The sequence below is a fragment of the Pseudopipra pipra genome, chromosome 4, assembly GCF_036250125.1.
Source record: "Pseudopipra pipra isolate bDixPip1 chromosome 4, bDixPip1.hap1, whole genome shotgun sequence".
NCBI lineage: Eukaryota > Metazoa > Chordata > Aves > Passeriformes > Pipridae > Pseudopipra > Pseudopipra pipra.
This window is the reverse complement of record NC_087552.1, coordinates 31,632,859-31,654,948: the sequence shown is the minus strand read 5'-3', so window position 1 is coordinate 31,654,948 and position 22,090 is coordinate 31,632,859. Positions and strand designations below refer to the sequence as shown.

The window sequence follows — 22,090 nt, the reverse complement described above, 5'->3', positions numbered from 1 at the left end:
AGACTGCTCTAACAGCTTAGTCAACACACTGGGATCCTGCCTATGTATTATAGAATCACAGAATGTTAAGGGTTGGAAGGGACCTTAAAGATCATCTGCCATGGGTAGGGATGCCTCCCACTAGACCAGGTTGCTCAAGGCCTTATAATGGGCATTAAAAGAGAGACATCTTTAGCAATTAGACTTTTATTTTTCCTGGAAAGGGACAATCTATTATATTTTCTTCAACCTAGCAAAATTAAATTGTAAGCATACATATGTCTAAATCAATGAATGAGAAAAACGCCTAAATAAATAATTCCTAACACAAGTCACAGGCATTAGTTGCAAAAGTTCTGATGCACTTCTCCGGTTTTAGAGGACAATTCTTTAACTACGCCACCTACTCCCTTATCATTAATAAAATATATACAAAAAGATAGTGCTAAGCTTTTCTAAAAGGTATTTCAGTAAAGCTTAAAATCATGATAAACCTTAAGACGCTTTATGCCTGCAAGTCCTTTATTTTCGAAAAATGAAAACAGTTGTTTAAAAACACACTGAATACTGCATTACTACAGCTTTTCAACTGATCATAATGTGAAAATCTTACATCCAAAAAAATAATCTGTTCTATCAAAAGCATTAGGTCATGGATTCTAAAGGTGTTGCACATGCACCTGTAAGAATAGCTCATCACTTCTATGAGGCAAAAAACCCCCAATGAGATCCTCAATTCAGAACCATCAGATGCTGAAAATTGCAATAGAGACCTGAGGTATGCAAGGAGCTTTGGTAAGGGCCGATGGTGTACCATCTGCTGAGGTACAAAGCAATGCCAAAAGCTTGCTTCACAACAGTAGGGCCTGCAGGCACTCCCTGCTGATTCAAAGCGGCAGCCAGGGCACATCTTGTCCAGCAGCTTCAGCAATGTCACCCGACTCCCAAACACCATCAGGCTTGTTACTCTTCACTGAACATGACATCTCCACGGATTTGTACCTCCGTTCAGGGTTGCTTTTATCCAGCCACCACTGAGCATTTGTACCTACCTGCAGTCCAGAAGCAATCAAACTGTGTGGAAATACCCCAACAACCTAGTGAATCAACTGGATTAAGGAAGAGGCTGCTCAGACTGAAACAGTTTGGGCTGCAGAAGTTTCCTGAACTTCAGTCAGTGGTCTCAATCAGACTCTGTTTAACAACTTCCCATGCAGTAACCCAGTCACAGTATTTAAGGAAGAAAAATACACCTAAAAGGATAGAAATAAACCCAAGCTGCATCTTGAAAGAACTTTCTGATAGTTAAAACTCAAAATTTTCTGTGTGCATTCTAAACAAACATGGTTCTCTCCTTTTAGTTATGTTGTCAAATATCTTCAGGATGATTCAAGCCACATTACTCACAATATGGTTATTTTTTTCCATTAACTATTTTCAAACAATGTGCATTCCTAACATAAGCATTTCCTAATATAGCATTGCCTCAGGTTATTTTTTTACTAAAATAAATCCTTTTGCTTTTCATATTTCAATGCTCATAAGTACAATCAATTTGATACATATGAAGTCACTTTATTTCAACATGTTGGTTTTTCGGTGGGGTTTTTTGTTTTGTTTTGTTTTAAACTAGCTGCCAAATGAGAGTTAGGATGTATTGACTTCTAAATACTTCCCTTGGCTGTATATACGAGTCATGGGAAGTGAAAATCCCTCCTCTTACCAACCCTAGGGCAGGGATTTAAGGAATGAAACATCAACTAATCCTTTTTATCTTAATTAACACTGGCCCAATGCAATGCTTGGTGGGAGAAAAAAAATTGCCAGAAACTCTCAAATCTCTGTTGCTCATGAGTATTTTGATGCAAGCACAGGAAACAGCACAAAAAGTCCATCCTGTATCCTGCTCGAAAAGATTCTGTTCAATCTTTTTGGCAGTGCAACATGACACCATCCTGCTCTCAGCTGGAACAGCAGCTCTAATACTGTTTGCTGTTAAACTTTCCCTTGCAAAGCCTAAGAATACAAAAGATTAACCCCCGGGAAAGCAACACCAGGAGAAATAAGGTGAGACAAACAACAATAACACAGTGAAATGAACGGGTTTGAACTGAACAGTGAAATGAACAGTGAAATGAACTGTTACAACACCAGACCGAGGAAAGGAAGCAAACTGGTTATTTCCCCAAGCTATTGGACTACAGTACTCCCAGTACTCTCAATAGTTACACTAACAACCACAATATCTTTGAAGTACTTGGTATTTCTGGTCCCTATCTGCTAGAAGTACTACATTATGCTATGGTTCCAACATATATGCCTGTCATACTGAATGCCAGACACTCTTCAATGTCACCAAGGACCATTGAAATTGCTTCTGCCTCCCTTAGGCCCTGCCGTGTCAGTACTAAACCTGCCCTGTGCAACTCCAGTTGAGATGCCCTCTGTCACACTGGCTATGGCAGACAATGTGCTGGAGAGATGGGACACTCCTCATGGCTTCTGAGGATCATGGTTTGCAGACTCATCAGCCCTTGTGAGACAAAGGCTCACTGTTACTAGTTACTTCAATTAATGCTTAATTGAAGCCACTACAAAGCAAAATGCAAACCAGCATTAAATCACCTAAAACAGTTGCAAGTGTTTTACCCAAGACACAGATGAAAAAATGAAAGAAAATCTAAGCTGAATCTGTTTATACTAAGGCTACATCAGAAAGGTTTCTCTTTTCCTCACTCATTGATAGGCCATTTCCTACCTGATAACACTGTCGTCAAGTTTTTGGCTGCATACCTCTTCTCCTCTTTAGCAGGCAACATATCCTTCACATTCATGTCTCTTCTGCAACAACACATACAGCAGAACAATACAAAACCCCAAATACGCAAGGGAGCTAATTGTATGAAACACATTAGCAACTCTTGCCCAAGATTGAACATGGCTGTCATTATCCAGTCTCCTCATTTTATGCAGGCTACACAATCACCAAAAAGCAGTGGAATCACCAATAAATGATGATCTTTCTGTTACATGGTGTAAGTCAAATTCTTTGTTAGTTTAATAAAAACCCCAAGCATCCAATACTGTTATGCCGAGAATAAAATCTCATTTTATCTAACTATAACTGATCACAGGTTATTCAAAGCTTCAGAATACAACAGGAAAATACTGATAAAGAATAAAACCATATCCTTTTCTTATTAAAGGAAAAAACTCACAACCTAAGCACCCTGCCAGTAAAGCTTCCACAGTTCTCTGGACAGGTGAGGTTCCACTAAAAATTTCTTCACTTATAAACATTGTTAAAACAGTATTTCTCAGTCCACACCCTTGCTATGGTTTCACCATCTCATAGCTGTACCCATCTAACTAAATGCAACTTCCACATGCAAACAAACCAAATGTCTGTATAAACCCATCTAACTACAATGCAACTTCCAACTTCTTTCACTTTTTCAGTGGTCCCCTTCACAGCTGCATAAGTATAACCAAGAGATGAAGAACAAGCATCTGGCAGAAGGCATAAACCTTTAAAAGCAGCCATGTCACTGCAAAATAAATCAATACAAACTCCACAGGCACCTACTTAGCAATTCTCTTACTCTGTGAGCTACTGGAGAAAACAGCAGCAGAAGCATCTGCTGTCCTTGCTTTTCAGAAAAACAGGAAGAAGTCCAAACAGTAACTCTGGGTTAGAGGGCAGCACCAAGATCCTAAACCTAATTAGATCAGCACAAGTTTGCCACATACATAAGTTCAGGGATTAGTGCCCCTCTCCAAACACCTGCCCCCACAAAAGCAAGCTGAAAGATGGGGTCAGGGAGGTGAGCTGTCAAGAAACTTTAGCATTATTTTTAATTGTCATAGCGCTGCACAAAGGGATCACACTAATGATGTCATATATCCTTATAGAAAAAAAATCTAGGGTATACCAGAAGGCCTGTGAAGTGCAACTTCAAACATCTGGGCAAAACTGGCTTGCTCTTCATCATGAATACTGAGTCAGACTTCTTTGCTACTGAGTAAATTGGGGTGTGGCTTATTAATCACTAAAAAATCTGAAACAAAAGAACTCTTTCAAGAACAGTTCCCAAACCAGCCTCCCCACAATCACAAGTTCTGTAAGATACAGAATGCTATGAGCAACTTGTCTAGAACATACTGAAGTACCAACGTATGCAGGCAAAAAGTCCTGTAGCAGGCCCAACCTGTCAAACCTAAGCCTCAGTGATATGAATTAATAGAAGGATTTGCATCACGGAGAAGATTGTTATGTTCCTCCAAATTATTTTCAAATGTCTTAGTTCAGCATTAGGGATCACTCCCTTCACTATTTACCCTCAGCAAACAAAGATATTGTCTCCTGGTAAAAAGCCTTAACTGCAATATGAACTAAACTGCTGGATTTTTAAACATGCTTTAAGTAAGGCAGCTTGATTCTGGCTTTTAACTGCTAAAGAAGGAGACCAACTCACAAGTTACCAATCAATCTGTACAAGACACAGAAACAAAGCATATTTCTCAGCATGCCAAAAGCTGTATACAGGAATGATCAAAGGCAACACGCAACAGAAATGGTAAAATAGCTGACTTTTTTCTTCTGCTTTACATGTTCTGACAGGAAGTTTTGTGATACTCGGTGACTGGGTTTAGAAACCCTTAAGAAAATCTGTATGTGTTCACATCAAGAAGACTACAAACACCAAAACAGCTAATTTGAACTCACAGACAGAATCTGTTATCATCTTGTAAAAATGTTCAGAGAGCTATTCATTGAAAATGCCACCTTTCCACTGTGTCAACAGGGAAGTTATGTTCAGCTAGTAAAAATGCTTTTCCCTGAAATGCTGAAACATTTCAAGTCTCATCAGAAAAGTGAGGTAATGAATAGAAGTACTTTACAAGACTCATAACATAGGCTAAAGAGAGCTCTTATACCAATAAACCCACATGCAAGGAGCAGGACTTGGTTTGCAAATGAGGGTCTAGCAAAAAACTATTTCTTTTTAATAGTTTTATGTTGCAAAACTGTTCATATCAGCATGGTTTACTTCCTACACAGAAATAATCATAAAATGATGTTACAATACAGTAACTACATGCTTATTATAATTCCACAATAATAGACGGTTTTGTGTTTAATAATGTAAAAGTACATTTAAAGCAGTACAGCATATTTTTGTAGATAACACCAGGATATTTATGGTGGAACACATTAGCTGGATTCTGCAAGACATTCATCAGGGTATGCTAGAGACCTGCTTGACCAATTATCTTTGAAATTCATGATGGGACTAGGCCCAAGGGCAAAGAGAACCAACCAACTCCTTCATTCAGCTACTTGAGTATAATATGGAGTATGAGCAACAACAGAAAATTCACAAGAGCAAATCATTTGCACTGAACAAGACAGCGGCACCAGACCGTTTGGTGAACAGAGACAGAATTCTGGCATGTATTTGTTCAATTGCTCAGGTGGCATTTATGTTCTGGCAGAGTAAACAGCCTGATCTAAAACTTTCATGAATATACTAGTAAGTTGAGTAAGTTTGCTAGGAAATTCAGTTCCAAGTCAGTGCAGAGTTAAACTAATCTCTTGTTTCAGACAGATGAAACTTCACTGGAGTAAGAATCAGTGCATTGTTACTACCAGTTCATAAAAATTAATTTAAGCTCAGTAGTGCCAGATTAAATCCATCCTTGAAAACAGTGCAACTATATCCAGTTAAACTCCTTTTTCAATTCAAGCTGGGGAAAAAAACTTTTTTTTTTTTAAATTATCTTGATATAATTGTATAAATATAATGAAGTAGCTGAAGTTGACAACACTGTACATAAGAAGGCGATGATGATACCAGAGCTCTGCCTGAAGAAAATAAAGTCTGTAAAAATGTTCAGATGCTACCAATAATTTTGCATTAATTCAAATGATTTTTTGATGAAAGACTATAATGCTAAATAAGCATGGGAAAACTTGGCAGTGTTGTGGTGCAATCACACATGGTCTCATAAATCTATTTTGTTGATCTTGTTATCGTATACTCCCGTTGCAAATAAACTGAAAAACAGATGCTTTCCCACTCCCATTAGAAGAAGCAAGAAAGACAGTTCCTAAGAAGTAGTTAAGAACCAGACCAACAGAACAGCAATGCTGCAACAAAAGACTGCCTTGCTCTTCTGCAGAAGAGCCTATCCTTCCCCTCTACTCCACCCTGGTGAGGCTGCATCAGGAGTGCTCTGGCCAATTCAGGAAAGACAAGCAATTACTGGATAGGATCAACAGAAGGCTATGGAGATGATGAGGGGACTGGAGCACTATTCTTACAAGGAAAGGCTAAGGGAGCTGGGCCTGTGCATCTGGAGAAGAGATGACTGTGAGGGCGGGTGTCTACAGGATGGAGCCAGACTCTTTTCAGTGGTGCCCAGTGAGAAGACAAGAGTCAACAGGCACAAATAGGAAGTTCCATGTCACTAAGAGGAAAAACTGCTTTCCTTCGACGGTGACTTCCAGAGCACTGGAACAGGCTGCCCAGAGACGCTGTGGAGTCTCCTTCTCTTATAACCTGGATGTGATCATGTGCAACCTGCTCCAGGTGAACCTGCTCTAAGCAGGGAATTGGACTAATTGGTCTCCAGAGGTCCCTTCCAACCTCAGCCATTCTTTGATTCCGTGATTCATGACCAATTTGCTCTTCTCTCCTACTAAAAGTACAGTATGGGATTACAGAAGTGCTCACAAATTAAGCCATAGATAAAGCAGAGAGGAAAGCACAATAGCCATAATGAGAAACCACTGCCACATTTACTCAGGTTATGCATTTCAGCACTCATGACTTTTACATTATTACCACAGGATGGCCTACATTATGTAAGAGACACAAAACCATACATTACCTAAATATTTTGAGTCCTTAAATGACACTTTGCATCATGAATAACATACTTCCAGCACCAAGTAGATAAAAAGTGTTCTCAAGCTCCAACAAGAACTTCCAGCATTTTTCTGATGTGACAGTAAGATAATGAGAACATCCTACCGTGTGTGACAGATAATTCCTATAGTAAAAATCTCTGTGTGTGGGCATGTGCATTTGTACACAACAGATATAAACAAGAATGATCAGGGGGTATAAGAAAAGCAAACCCATTCCGATAAAGAAGTATTTTTCATAAAATAAATTTACCTGAGACTCCAACTCCTCCAATTTACGCTTCCTGGCATGAAGAGCTTTACTTGGAAAAGCCCAGAAATAATTGGAAGTTCCAATTCTATCAGTGTCCACCATGCCATCGTCAACTAGGCTTTGCAAAATCTCCTTCACTGACATCGAGGCTAACAAAAGCAAAAATATCAAATCAGAACTGCATAGCACCTAAACTATGGAGAATTATGAATACACAACCCACCATCTATAATCACCTGTATGAATATTTTACTCTAATATTAGTCAGCTAGCTAGAAGATTTCAAGAGAACACCCACCATGCCAGAAGCTTCCTTTGAAAGCATCAATCTCTTTGAAATCAGCAGTTTGTTCCTAAAGACTGCTATTCTGCACATCTGCTAACAGTTATTTGCAAAACACCACTCATGAGTATCATACAACATACACGCATAGCAGAGTACAATACCATAACAAACCCATGAGAGGTACTTCAGAAGTTGTCCTGCAATCTTAATTTTAATATGGATTAATTTACAATTTCTTGATTAGGAGTGTAATTACATTTCACTTTGTAATGCTTATCAAAGCATTTAATAGCAGCAGAGGTACTAAAGCCATGTGTCTACAGACTCAGGAGGGACAGATTCTACTCTTGATTTTGTTCCAGTACAGAACCTCACCTGCAGTTACAAGGACCCAAAGCGTTTCTGAACATAATTGATCATTTTTTAGCAAATCTGTGGTGTAAGTCACCATTTTAAAAAATTATGCCTGTTAACAAAGCAAAATCATTATATTATCCTGAAGTGTTGAAGATATAAAGACTTTTGAGCTCATTTATGGGTTTTGGTATTTGATGTTCAATTTCTAGTCTAAAAGGGATCCCAGATCAAAATCTACGTTTTGGAAGCCATAGGTTGGATGCCAGGACGGGGCCTTTCCACAGGCTAGTCATTTTTCTTTTCAGAGTAACTGGGGCTTGTGTTGTGTGGCTAAAGGCCTTCATATGCAGAGGCTGGATGAATTTGGATTATTCAAAGATTTTAACGGTTTTAGAAACTCTACAGTTGATTTTTAAATATTAAATTCTACTGCTTGTATTTACCACAAATTACAACTGAATATACCATTTGCAAACCAATCAAGACAGCACCACGTCTCTTCAGAAGCCTGTGAGTGCCTGTTAGCTGCTGACACAATTGAAAAACTCAGCTTTGTGATATTTACGTCTGCAGTTCTTTCAGCAAGTTCATTTACTCTTGCAATGCCACCAAGATATGTCAGTCAAGGACAGTGGTAACTACATGAACATTCTGCTTTGCCCCCCTTTTGTCAATGAACACAGAAGGAAGAAGAATGAGGAACATATAAAACAATTCAACAGCATAAGATAAATCCTCTTGGACCTAATCCTAAACCAATGGATCTCATCAGGAAGGCTTTCATTGAAAAGAAAAACTCCTTCCATCTACAGCTGTCCAGCCATTTTTGGAGGGGAACAGCTCAACAGAACACTGTTGGTGTATGTTTGGAATAGCATTTTAAAATATTTATGACGTTACAGACAGATCTTTAAAACCTGAGTGCATATAATGATTTCATACACTGAAAGTCACTGCAAGTCAGGCAACTTAGAGCCTAGGAAAGCCCCCATTCCATGTCACTTTTAACACTACAGCCCTGCCATTGACCAGTCTCCCATTCTAGATATTTTTTCCATTATTACAACCACAAGCCTAAAATTGTAGCCAGGAAAATTTACGCTACTTGACCTGCCCCAAAAATGATTAATGGTTCAAGAGAAATAACTTTTATAAACACTTACTAATCCCTTTTTCTTTTGGAGCAATCTTCTCTATATCCTTCAACTGGAACACATCTTTCTGTGCAAAACATGAAAGACAATTTAGTTCCAAATGACAGCATCATCTAAGCCTGAGTGTTTCTTATACTAAATCAATGCCAACAACAGCAAGTAGAAAATACACTGTATGTTTTGGTTTTGCTAGGGAAATGGGCTGCATATTCCTCAACAGAACTGGAATGTTCTTGAGAATTAAATAATAAGAAAAATACTATTATTGTAACAAGCCCTGTTCTTTCCTTTGGTACTGTAAAGTCACCATATTTTGCCTAGTTAGACCATAAAGCCCTTAGGGCACACAGAGCCCAGGTCAGATTGCCAGCACCAGATGCACCACATTGCTCAAGTACTCGGGTCACAGTACTTTTTTTAATAGGTGAAACACGGTGGATAACATATGCCACCAATACAACTGAAGCTCTGCTTTTGTATCTCCAGGTCTCTTCCCCCCAAGGACCTCTTCTAGGTCTGATCTCAACTTTTCTAACACTCAGATTTTTTTTTTCCTTCTCCCCTAAAATGCAGTGAGCTACCTCCTAATCTCCTACTGTCCCTCTTATGGTAACAGACTCAAAAAGAGACAATGTGCATAGGTAGCACATAAAGATTTTAACACATCTGTGCATGTTCCTGCCTTGGCTCCACCAGGAGATGATCCACCTGATTAAAAGCTAAATGAAGGAAACTTTGTGCCTGTAATTTATTAATTGATGACACAGGGCATCAGTGAAATGCATACTGGGATACAGAGTTCATCTGCAGCTAAGCTCCTTTCAGGACATGTTTTCCCACCAGGAAATGCAGGATAATTACATGTTACTTACTGTTTCAAAAAAGATCTCCATCATGCGAGCTCTTTTCTCCTCAAAGCTCAGACCTTTTTTCTTGGACTAGAACAACGAAAAGAAAAAAATTCAGCTATTTGAATAATTAACAGCTGCTCAGAATTCAAATCTATTTACCTCTAAGTTTAGTCTCCATCCTTTAAAATACCTTACCACTAACCCCAGGCTTTCTTTGCAAACTACTTCTTCTTGGTCACTACACCAAGCTCATCCACCTGCAATCTACTAAATGGAGAAACCTACTTCTAAGTTTGGAACTGACCTTTCACACAATCCAATCCAGCTCCAGATTCAAGGTTTCTTGACAAATACCAACCCCAAAGTGTGTATTTATACCAAACGCACGCAAATGTTTAACAGTCCTTAGAAAAGATGGACTATCTTTTGAAGTTTTTTTAATAATTGTTTTCTAGCTTTTAATATACACACAGTACTGTGAGATGCAGGCCATTAAGGTTTTTTTGAGGAGATAAAGAGCATTTTGAGGTATATATTTCTTCAAATGTCCTACCAAACTTTATAATTTCAAGGTCATATTTTAAAAGCTTTGCTTCGTTTATTTCTTATCTCTGCAGTTGTGTGACCAAGCAGTAAATAACATAGGTTGAACTTGAAGCAAAAGGCAGAAATGGCTACTCACAAACTGCTACCACCAATACCAAACTGAGAAATAGTCTCCTCTGATGACTTTCAGAAATGGTATTTTGACATGCCCCTTGTAAAATTAGGATATAAAATATTTCACAGAGAATTGGAGTTTTATTAATAGCATTTAGCATAGTCCACAACAACTTGAAAGCAACTGCCATAATGTGAATCCGAAAAGTTTCCCCTTGCCCCACTCCCTACTTCACAAGCTGTGTGTGGCTACAAGAAATTGAAAGAGGAACAGAAAGAACACCAGAGGTTGCTGGCAAAAAAAGGTCTCGTTTAAAAAAAGCCAAAAGACATATATATATTATCGCCCTTGAGTCAATGGAAGTGGGCATTCTAATAACATGATGCTTTGAGAAAGACATGGTTATGTTTCCAAGTGTCAACAGAAGGGAGTCAATACCATTTCTACTTTTAACAGCTGCTTCCTTCTTAAATAAATCACATGATAGGGCAGCACAACATTTAAAACGTGCACCAAGAGCAAACCGGCCAGACTGACTTAATTTTAAAAAATAAAAGGTAGCTTATGAAGCTACAATAACAGAGACAGGAAGAGAAGCAATTCAATACTATATTTAACAAAAGCACCATTACTTTTTTTTTTTAAGTCTCCTCCCTTCTGCTTTAGCCAGTGATGCCCGATGCCAGCACTGATGTCACAGCTGTCTCCTACGATGTCACTACATTGCAGGATTAAAGCCTGGAGCCGCCACATACATGCGAGTAGGAGCACGAACGGAAAGCAGACTGATTAACTTCCATCTCCCTGCCTTCCCAAACAGCCCTGACACCGTCAGCAGCCAGAGGAATAAAACCTGTACGTGCAGGACGTGGAATCCAAGCGGCCTTTCTGAAAGCACGTGCTCGGGCGCCAAGTTTCACACCCGCGCTCCAACAAACAGAGCGAAGCAACCAATCAAAGCGCGCTCCAAATAAATGTTATTAACTTTCACCTCGATTTCTCCCTCCTACGCCGCTGGCAGGTGCTCCCCACCACAAATACAGACCGCACCAGGCGCATCCCCTTTGCCGTCGCTCACGCTACCGCCGGCACAGGCGGGTGTGCGGTGCTGTGAGCGCCACTCGAGCACACCTGCGGTACACGCTCTGCCCGCTCCCACCTCCCCACAGCCGCAGCCAGAGGCTCAGCCTGCTCACATCTGGGCCCCCGGGTCCCAGGGGGATCAGCGGGCGCCGCGCCCACCCCGAGCCTCTGTCACGGGGCTATGGCTACTCCTCCAGGTGCCGCCTGACTCTCCATCGCCCTTCAACAGGCCAAAGGCACAGCCCACGCCGTGCTGACGCTGCGCCCCCCGACCCGGCGCCGTGGAAGCTTATCGGGAGCCGCGGTGCCTGCCCGGAGCCGGTGCCCTGCTCCCCTCAGCGGCCGCCGGGGCGGAGGGACAGCGGGGCGCGGGCGCCCGTCACACGCCCCCCGCCGCGGCCCCGAGTGGCAGCCCCCACGGCTGCGGCTCCCTCAGCAGCCGCCGCAGCCTCAGCGACCGCCCGGCCCGGGCGCGGCTGCGGCGGCCGAGGGGCGCGGGAGGAGGAGGAGGAGGGCGGGCGGCCCCGCTTACCATGGCGCGGTTTGATTTCGGCGCCGCCGGGCGGGAGAGGCCGTGGGTAGGCCGCGTGCGCAGCGCCGCCTGCCGCCCGCCCCTCGCTCCCGGCTGTCCCGGGGCGCCGAGCCGGGGAGGCGGGCAGGGAGGCGGGCGGCCGTCACAGGGCAGTTGCAGAACACACATCGTTTTAAGGCCACTCCTAAGGTGCCCGTGTTTTACCTTCTTATTTTCTTTTTTTTTTTTTTTTTACCAGCCGGATGGCGCCATAGAATAAAACCGAGGGGACAAAAAGAACGCGGTAACGGTGGTCTCTGAAACGACGTGTGTTGTACAGCTGGCCTGTCACAGGGAACCGCAGGACATGGAGAAATAAAACCCTTGCTGACCGTGAAAGTGAAGGGCCTGGGCACATCTGGTGTTGCATGTAACAGTTGTTCATTGAGATGAGTGTTCTAGCGGCTTTAATTACTTGCATCTTGTTTTAATTATCATTTGTGTTGTAAATCACTTTCTTTCAGCTACAGGATTTATGGGAAATTGCAACAGCAGTGGGTTGATATCTGCCATACTAATTGTAGAATTTAAGTAAATAAAAACATGCAAGCTGAGATGTTCAGGCAGTCTCTGTGAAGATTTTTTATGCCTTTTGCAAGGTGCCCCGTTCCCTGAAACCTGAGGTTCTTTTCCATGCAGACCTGGCCCATGATCCTGTTCCTCGTTGTGTGCACCAGTGTATCACTAAAAACGAAACATAAGTTAGAAAGGATGTTATTAATACAAAGGTTCATACAAAACACAAAGCTGCTTGTTTTTTCATTCTCTCTTGTGCAGCACATTTTCAACTCACTAGCTTGCAATGAAATCTGTTGGTACGCCTCCTCATATGCTGTGAGGGCTCATATTCTGTCTTCTTGCTTTTCCCTTCCTTTGGCCAGCCCCAAAGTATGTCCCCACGCTCCCTGTGACAGTTCTTTTCCTCCTGTCACACTCACCTCTGCTGCCCGAGGGCGTGGGCCCCTTCCTGTTCCTTCACAGCCTGAAATAAAACTGAGCTCTGCTCTAATTTTTAACTGCTGCCAAACAAATGGTTACTGCAACATTTTTTGACGTGTGGGTTTTCTCCAAGTGACACATGTGAGCAGCAGAGTGGGTGTCAGAGCTGAACATGCTGAACATGCAGAAGAGGAGGAGGAGAGGGAGGAGGGGTTTTCATAGGGTCATTCTCTCTGAAGTGGGCTTGGGGCATGTACCTCGTGTATTGTGATCAGCATGTGTGAGACAGCAATGTTCCCATCTCCCCATTACACCTGAAAGTAGACTGTCAGCAAACAACTGGGTCACTCCCCCAGGTAGAGCCAGTACGTGGCTGGAGCGCACACATGGAACCACAGCTGGAAGGCATTCCTTGTTTCAGCAGTGGTTGCAGCAACCAAGACAGCCCATTCGTCTCTGAAACACTGGTCATGCTCTCAGGCAATGGTGGGTATCGGCAGGTTTTCTCTGTCCATGCCCCCTGGGGACAGCCACTCTCAGCTACCCTGACTGCACTGGCAGCTCTGAAGCCTTTTCAGGGTCACATTACTGGGTCGAATTTGCTCTGTAATTAGAGATTCCCTAACACCTCCCACGTTTTGCAGTACCAGCTCAAAAGTAATTAGTTGAAAGACTATGGGGTGAAAGAAGTCTCAAACAGAAGGAGAACACACAGTAGTATCTCATGCTGTGTCATTTGAGGGTGGTTTTCTGTTACTGGGTAAAGTGGAATGAATGATTCCTAAAATACATAAAAGTCTGACATTTTTAATTGGCTTCAGAATGGCTAAATGTGGTATTTCACAAAACTGCTAGTCATATGCTATGATTCTAAAAACAAGACAATGGATGGAAACACTGTGGAAGGTGGACTCATAACTGTACCTTTCTATTAAAAGATTGTTCTCATTTTCCTGTGATTTTCTTAAGCTTTAACAGTTTGGGCTAAATTTTCTATGCTAGGTGTCTGACCAAGATGTTTAAGTATCAGTCAAAATAATTTTTTACTGTTCCTGAGTTAGACAAAATGCAGTGCTTCGTCAGTGTTAAAATATGCTTGGATGAGATGAAATTTGTACCCTCCACTTTGCTCTTACAAATCTGTAGTTGAATGACATTCAGAAATTCTGTTTTGAGAGGACACTAAAGTGACAATGGCAGGAAGGCTAGGAAGTAGGAGAATAAAAATTGTCCTACTTTAATTTTGTTCCTTCCATACCATATGTGCCATAGCGCAGTCTCTAAATTACATGAGCTATTTTTTTCAGCAGAAGGGAAGAATTCTTGTTGAATAGCAGATCAGTTTATTTCTAGAAGTGTAACAGCAAGCCTTTTGAGTCCTGTGGCTGCCTCCCACAACACCCGTATGACTGACAGCAGTAGAGCTTAACCATGGAGGACAAGGACAGCTCTAAGAGATGCTCACCCATGGGAGGTCATACCAACTTCTTTGAGGTCCAAGCAGTCAGTCATGGGCTGTGACCAGTTATCAGGAAGCAATATGATCCATGAGTAGTATCCCATACAGGCCAGTCTCTGCAGCATCTGCTGCCTCATTTCAGCCTCAAATGAGCATTTGGACTGTAAGCAGATGTTCTCCCTACAAACATCTAACCCAGTGAGAAATGCTAGTTGGCCCTCCTCCAAAACTGACAGCTTCCACAGCTTTGTTAGGCAGAGCTGCTGAAGTAAGCATTACCAATATTAGCATTGAGATGAGTTGCTTAAATACTAGGTTTTTGGGAACTAGGCATTTCACTGAAAGAACAAGTCATTCACACGCCTAGCTCAGCCAACAGATCAGAGGGGCAGTGGTCTTCAACTGGACGTAGCAAATGAGTAGCAAGTGGTAGGTATCTATTCCACCAGCACAGCTGGGGCCTGCCTAGGGAGAACATCTGTCCACAGAAATTACATTAATTGTTCCAGTCACTGAGATACTTTTGGCTGGTCCAAATTAGGCAGCATTCACATTAACTGTCAGCAAAACTGTGGGGATAGTTAACTGCAGAGCAGCACAGCTGGATGTGAGAGAAAACTTCAGCCTAAGGAACAAGGAATTGGTACATCTGAAGATTCTGTTTATCTTTGTGAGCAGGTTGCCAATCACACTGAGTTCTCAAATGTTCACCAGTGACAAAGAAGACATAGGTACTATGTAAAATGAAAGTTAACATGAACTGAAAATTTGTTATTACAGGAACAGAGTCAGACTGAACTCCTAAGGCAAATTTTCTGTTCTTCCACAATAATTTATATTTGATTTTCTGCAGCAGACTCTTGAAAGATGACAGCACGGCATAGCTAAAAGGTACTGTATACTTCTGTGATGCAAATGGAAAAGTTTATGACTCATAATCTTATTGCCACCAGTGAAAATGTTAATTTTGATTACTGGACTGAAGAAGGAAAGGAGGAGACAAGGAAGCTCCAACTCTCCACCTTCTTCCCAAGAACAGCTCAAGTCCCTCTCTCCTCTGTGTCTACGTAAAAGCCTAACACCCATGAAAAAAAAAATCAGTTTTCTTGTGACCTGTGGCGTCAGGGAAAAAAACTGGAAAAAATTACCTGTCTTCCTGCATTATGGGGCTACTTTTACAGACAGTGAATATGAGACATATCAGAAATAAATCCTCAACCATGAAAATAACGGAGGAAACAAGCTTTATTTTTATTATTTGAAATTTTTGTGCGTGGTAAAGGTACACATTTGACTCTGGTTTTCCTACATTTCCAAGACAGAGTAATTTTTTTTTAATCGTTGGCTAAAGCATCAAGAATACTGTGGCACACAGGAAGCTAAAACTACACACACACACACACAAACACTTTGATACACATCTTTCATCCTTGACCTTAAGGAGAAAAAGGTTGTATTTAGCCTCATAGGGATTAAAAAAAAAGAACCAAAACCAACAACAATTAAAAAAAAAAACAAACAAGTGAAAAGAATATTTCATTATGAGTTTCAAGAGAGTGCAAGGCTTACATATACACAAAACATATGAGATTGACTTACAAAGATGGAATGTACAAAAACTTTAAAAAAAAATGAAAAAAACCCACTCACTCCTAGAACTGGAAAGCTGCAGCATATCAACTGGTAGAGATTTCTAACAGGGGCTGCTGCACTATGCATCTGAGGGAACATTCCCATGTCATAAAGCCAAAGCAAAAGTGTTAGGTTTAAGGCTGTGTTGCTCACAAACATCAACTGAAGTGCTGTACATGTGTCAGAAATAACAGGACCTGTTAGGAATCTTCCCCCTCTGTAGCACAAATACCTTTTGCACACTTTCCACAAATAATCACTGCTCACAATTCTTGAAGAAAATTTTCCATGTACATCATGATTTCATAACAAGCTGTCTCCCACAACTGAAAGTCATTTCTTTATAACAAACAGAACATATTGGGCACTTATAGTTCTCATGGCAACACTAGATCCTTAGTTATAAAAAATATCGACATAAAATGAAAAGCCCTCTAGCTTTTACAGAGCAGATGTGCATGTACTAATAAATAACTATCCACCTTCGTTAGGCAAATGCGTGCCTAAACCATTTTTCATTTCTTTTTCAGCTACATTGGTGCTGGTTTAGCCTATGTAAAAATCTCCTACTGCTTGTATTGGATTTATCTGAACAGATCCTTTTATTTTATTCTATTCACAAAACAATGAAAATGTATTTGGCTAGTTTGTCCTAAAATGCTCCAAATGACACAAGATCTAATAACCTTTTGAGATTACTTTTGAGTTGAAGATTAGTTAAATGAAGCACATACTTTCACCATTCATGCTGTGCTGCTAGTCAATTAGCATTCCAGGGAAAGCAAGGGAACATTTGGTTATACCTGAAGTCTGGCAGCAGCGTGCCTATAAAGCCTTTAATAAATGCTAACAACTCAGCAAACCACGTAGTGCAATTCTGACGTTCCCTTAATTAGATGAGAAAAAAATCTGCCAGTTTTTTAGTACAGAATTTCTGCTTTGGTGGCTCTTTGTAAGGTTTGTAAGCCAAGCATTTTAGTGAAATTGGCTTCAGAAGCACACTGTAAAAGCAATGTGTTTCTCAGTGTCCCAGTGCCAGGCAGATAAGGTCAGACCTTGGAAGGGAATGCCACTGAATTTGAAATCATAATTGGCCGCATTTGCTGTCAGAAGGAACTCGAAATTAGTGACATTTTTCAGGTGCTTCTCTGGTGATAATGTCTAAAAGTCCTGAAAAAGGACTACTCAATTTTAAGGAAAAATCCACAAACTCCCTAATAGCTTTTAGCTGGGTTGTAACGGGGTTGTGTGCAGAATTCCGTATTTCATCAGGATGGACTGGGTTGACAAGGATTATATAAAATTATGGTAAACAATGCTGGACCAAAGGGACTGAAAAGCTTTTGAAGAAGAGGGTGTACATGAAACAGTACAGTATTAAGTATATGTTTTGATATATAGGTTAGGATCTGATTTCTATGCTTCTCAAAGTTCCTGAAAGCAGAGGATTTGGCGATGTTTTCTGAGTTATGGTAAGCATGCAAGTTTAGTAACACTGTATTATAAAAATACATATTTGGAACTAGATATGATAACTGACAGCAACAGCATGTTTCATTTTCTCTTACAGTTTTTATCTCATAGAATCTGTGCAACCCCTTCTCTTTGCTAATAAATAAAGTTAAAATGCTACGCACCTTGTCTTCATTAATAAATGTGCCATTTAAAGACCTTCCAATATCAGAAATTGTTTGTTTACCAGAAGGTTGCTTATAAGGACACTTAGAATGAAAATCTGATCTACAACTTTGTTAAATTTTGATAGGACAGTTTATTGTGTAATGACTGAGATACCATCTTCAGAATTTTAGGACAAACTCAGTTCAAGCAGAGGATATTTCGTTCTCCTGGTAATAACAAACTTGTGTTTTAATATTCCATAATGTTACCATCAGTTTCTCAGCTGCATTATACAGTCCAACCTTAAGCTTCATGCACAAAATATTTATTCCAATGAAATAAGGAAACTTATATTTGCATGAAAATTCATACATTGGTTCTATGTGCAAAAAATAAACAAGGGAAAGAGAAGGAAATATCTTTAAGAAAAAGTAATTAAAAAGCAGACAAGTTCCCCATTTAAGAACCTTGGGGTCTGCATTTTTACAAGTCAAATGCAACTTTACAAAAAAACCATTAGTTTTCTCAAATTCATTGAAACAACCACCTTAACCTTTTAGAAATAAGACAAATACTTTTAACAAGTAATTTTATCAAAGATTTCTTTGCATTTTGAAGACATGCTTAAAATACTCCCTCATTTCTGACCCAATGCCCTTTTGTTTCAAGGCCTAAAAATGAGAAAAGAAAGACAGCACTTCCCAGGCCATTGTAGGCATTGGCAGCAAGCTCACCAGCTTCTCAAATGAGATTTAAGAGGGAGCACCACTCTATCTACATTAGGCTACAGTAGCAATTTATCCCTTGACCACTGGATTTAGAAATAATAAAGCAAATGCTACTTTAAAAAGGACAAGTTCACACTTAAAAAACTCCAACAAACCAAACATTAAAAACAGAACTATGACTGTAAGCATTTCCAGTTAAATTAATACTTTAACAAAGAACACAGAAGAGAGATCTGGCAGAAGAAGGAGGGACATTTTTCAGAGTACTGCCATTGTCAAATGTCATACATACGTTCCAGTTTGCTGAAATAACCCAAGTTTACTTTTTTTTTTATTTTTATGTCAATCAGTCATACATACATACATACATACATACATACATACAAACAAATCGGAACAAATCTCCTAGTCCTTATTTTGTCCTCTAACAAAATTCCCTTTAATGAAGGACTTCAGGAATTGGTTCAAATTCATTCTTATTTGTATTTTTTTCTCACATAAAAACAAATAGCTTTGGTAACCCTTGGCTTTCCTATACAACCTCTGTTTTCCACAGTTCCTTTGGTTGTACAATGTAGGTCCTCCACAGGGGTACCTCTCTGGCTTTCTGTCCTGTGTGATGCTGCATTTTATTTTATTGGTTAATACAATGAGTTGCCGCAAGGAAACATGGCAATGAACACATACGAAAGAGTGGCACATATGAGGTTAATTGAGTTGACATTGTAATAACCCTGATCCTAATGAACTAGTTTGGTGTCAAAAGGTCTGTCATTATACGGAAATTCCGTTCCCATTAATGTATCGCTACAATTAAGTTTTTCCAGAGCTTTAGAAATGTCCGGTCTCTGCAAAGTCCTTCCTGCACATTGAGCAAGAGGAAAAGTGAAAAACAAGCATACGAAACAATCCTTCATTAATTCCACGTGAGTAGGGAATTTGCATTGATCCTCATAGTGCTAAACGTTGAGCTGTGTTAGGTCTGACAGTTAGAGCTAGACGGATTTTGTGAGACTTAACCTTATACTAAAAAGACCTACTTGTTATAGATAGTAAGACTGAAGAATGTTAAAAGTGTAATACCTACCATGATAATGAGATCTAGAAGATTCCCAGGATCACCTCTGGGTTAAATAATGCACAAGAATGATACTTCTTTAAATTTGGAAGGTCTGAGCAGGAGCTACCCTTCACAGTCGTCAAAAAGCTTTGGGGAGTTTTCCCAAACTTTTATCATTTTTGCCTAATTAGTTAATTCCAGTTCCATAGCTTGCAGTTTGTGTTAAATTTCACATTGTCTTTATGAATTCAGTGAAAGAAGACTTTTTTTATTAACCCTTGCAACAAAAAAGTTCAGTGAGAAACATAAGAGGTGCAAGTCCTATGTAAACAAGGTAAGTTTGGAAATTATCACAGGAAGTCCATAAGAGACTCCTTCATTATTAAAAATGAACTCAAAGTAGGAGATATCTTGCATTGGATCTCTAGGACCAGTCTTTTCTTAAGGGTGAGTGATTATCCAGCTCCAGAGCTCATTGCTACTGTAAGTATCGATAGACCTTGAAGCAGTGATTTCCAGAGTCTGCAACTACGACGTGGCCATCTGAAGTAAGGGCCAGACCTTGGGGACCATAAAGTGGGTCAGCAGAGGTGTTAATGTAGGACAAAAATGATCCACTTCCATCAAAAACCTTAGAGGGTGAGAAAGCACAGAATAAATGTTATGAATAAAAAAGAAAAATAGCGGACACAAGTCTGCTCTCAATTATACTGTTATACTTCTCATCTCTGAAACAGTTGACATACACTAGAACAAACAAGGGAAAAATCTGTTCTGTTATCTCATAATATGCAAGTTTATATACAAATGTATTTCTTGTTAAAAAGAGCTAATTAAAGCTGTCAGGATCTTTGGCAAGAATTAAACACACAATGAAATAATAATAATAAAAAGCACCTTGACTGTTCCTTGTTCTAAAAATAGGCAACTACAATAAATCAAACTCAATCAGGAACTCAACCAACATGTTGTTTTCCTAACAAATATCACTGTCGTGGCTAGCCTGACTCTTAGGTTCCCACACAGAAAAAAACAGGAATTTGTATACCCTGTTGATAGTGCTTCCTGAGAACAACTCATAGGCAGATCCCTCATTTTTGTATTCAGTGGAAATAATACATACACTTAGTTATTTATTGGGTATTCTTTGGCAAATAAAGACGACCTTGTGATTAGCACTTGAAAGATAAAAAGAGTGCAACTCTCATAACTTAAAAGCAGAATAGTTTCTCAATATTTAAAAAGATGATAAAAATCTGCTGCATTTGCCTCAGGTCATTTGCTTTTACATATTTTCCACCATGTCTCCAATCTTCTGTTATGGTGATTATAAATTACTATCATCTCAGCAATGCTTGCAAGTTGCATAAGTCATCAAATAGCTTTTGGGGAACTACTTGCAGACAAAAGTCTTGGTCACAGTGACCATCAGAATTGCTAGCAGTCACACTGGAAAGCCTATCATCTGACACCACCAATTTTAAAAGTGGACAGGCCAGGAACGAGGCATTATAAAAGGTGAGAAACCACATCACTTCTAATTTTTGCCATCGTGTTTCTTGGGCAGTCTGAAGACTTCAGTGGCCAGAGTTATCAATCCATTAGTTTTCTTAATCAAGCACCTTTGAAATATGGAAATTTCTACCTGTATTCGGCTGTTTCCCCAATCTGCTACAATAATATTTCCATTAGAATCTACAGCTACTCCGGTTGGTGCATTAAACTGTCCATTTCCTTCTCCATTTGATCCAAACTTCAGCATGAATTCTCCCTCCTGGTTAAATACCTGTATGGGTTAAAACAAAAACCTGAATATGGCATCGCATCAATATTAGTATTCTACTAGTACCAGTTCACCTGCCAATGAAAGTAGGAATTGAAGACTCCCCAAGAACACACACACACACACACACAGAAGACAGGAGAAAAGGTATCCCTCTCTCCCTCCAGCTCCATTACACTGTACAGTCTTTCCCTTCCCACTTAACATCTGAGTCAGCTCAAACACAGAAGCGAAGAGCCCCAGAACCCTTCTACAGCTTGCCCATCTTGAATTAAAAAGAGCTGAGGGCAGATGCAGCACTGGGTTCTGTGTTTCTGTAGAACTGAAACACAGCGAAGCAGATACACCCTTCTCTGACTTCCGTAATCTAACACACACTGAGAATCATGGCATGCTGCTCTCTGTATGGACAGTTCAGAAACTGAATTCTCTGTGATGGTAACAGGTTTAGACAGTAGGAAGATGGAACTGGTCAATGACTATTGTGTCAGTGACCTGAATGCACCAGTGGGACCAACTGAGATACAGAATTTGTCACTTACATAATACCATAGCCATTTCTAAAATATTTTGGTCCACTTTGGACTCAGGTCCAGCTATAGCACAAGGTCCAACTGTGTTCTTAGAGACTGATTGTGGCTTGCACAAGAAAATGCAAAGACCTGACAAGTGCCAAGTGCTAATAAGGTGGAAGATCCGAGGAAATCATCCTGTTCTTGAACACCCACAGTGAACAGAGAAAA

The 22,090-nt window shown here is 40.2% G+C and overlaps 2 protein-coding genes and 1 long non-coding RNA gene across 25 annotated transcripts in view; 1 reads left to right on the top strand and 2 right to left on the bottom strand.

Annotated features, from left to right (window-relative positions):
- MND1 (meiotic nuclear divisions 1) overlaps positions 1 to 12,198 on the bottom strand; it is a 55,810-nt gene extending 43,612 nt beyond the window's left edge. For 4 of the 7 annotated variants that reach the window (XM_064652275.1, XM_064652270.1, XM_064652276.1 and 1 more), the window contains exons 1-4: positions 12,088 to 12,198; positions 9,833 to 9,898; positions 8,970 to 9,027; positions 7,164 to 7,312 (exon numbers count right to left, since the gene is read on the bottom strand). In XM_064652275.1, coding sequence (XP_064508345.1) covers positions 7,164 to 7,312; positions 8,970 to 9,027; positions 9,833 to 9,898; positions 12,088 to 12,090 — 276 coding nt within the window. In that variant the 5' untranslated portion in view covers positions 12,091 to 12,198. Of the gene's footprint in view, positions 1 to 7,163; positions 7,313 to 8,969; positions 9,028 to 9,832; positions 9,899 to 10,115; positions 10,229 to 11,463; positions 11,579 to 11,668; positions 11,774 to 12,087 lie in introns of those variants that run through there. The other 3 variants (XM_064652272.1, XM_064652273.1, XM_064652271.1) reach the window with 3 other exon arrangements.
- On the top strand, positions 11,650 to 12,688 carry LOC135413091 (uncharacterized). The gene is made up of 2 exons (XR_010430088.1): positions 11,650 to 11,752; positions 12,326 to 12,688. It is a non-coding gene; the product is annotated as an uncharacterized LOC135413091 (long non-coding RNA).
- Positions 12,689 to 15,751: 3,063 nt separating this feature from the next.
- Positions 15,752 to 22,090, bottom strand: part of TRIM2 (tripartite motif containing 2) — a 91,313-nt gene continuing 84,974 nt past the window's right edge. For all 17 annotated transcript variants that reach the window (XM_064652251.1, XM_064652265.1, XM_064652252.1 and 14 more), the window contains 2 exons: positions 21,210 to 21,350; positions 15,752 to 20,195 (listed from right to left, as the gene is read on the bottom strand). In XM_064652251.1, coding sequence (XP_064508321.1) covers positions 20,043 to 20,195; positions 21,210 to 21,350 — 294 coding nt within the window. In that variant the 3' untranslated portion in view covers positions 15,752 to 20,042. The remainder of the gene's footprint in view (positions 20,196 to 21,209; positions 21,351 to 22,090) is intronic.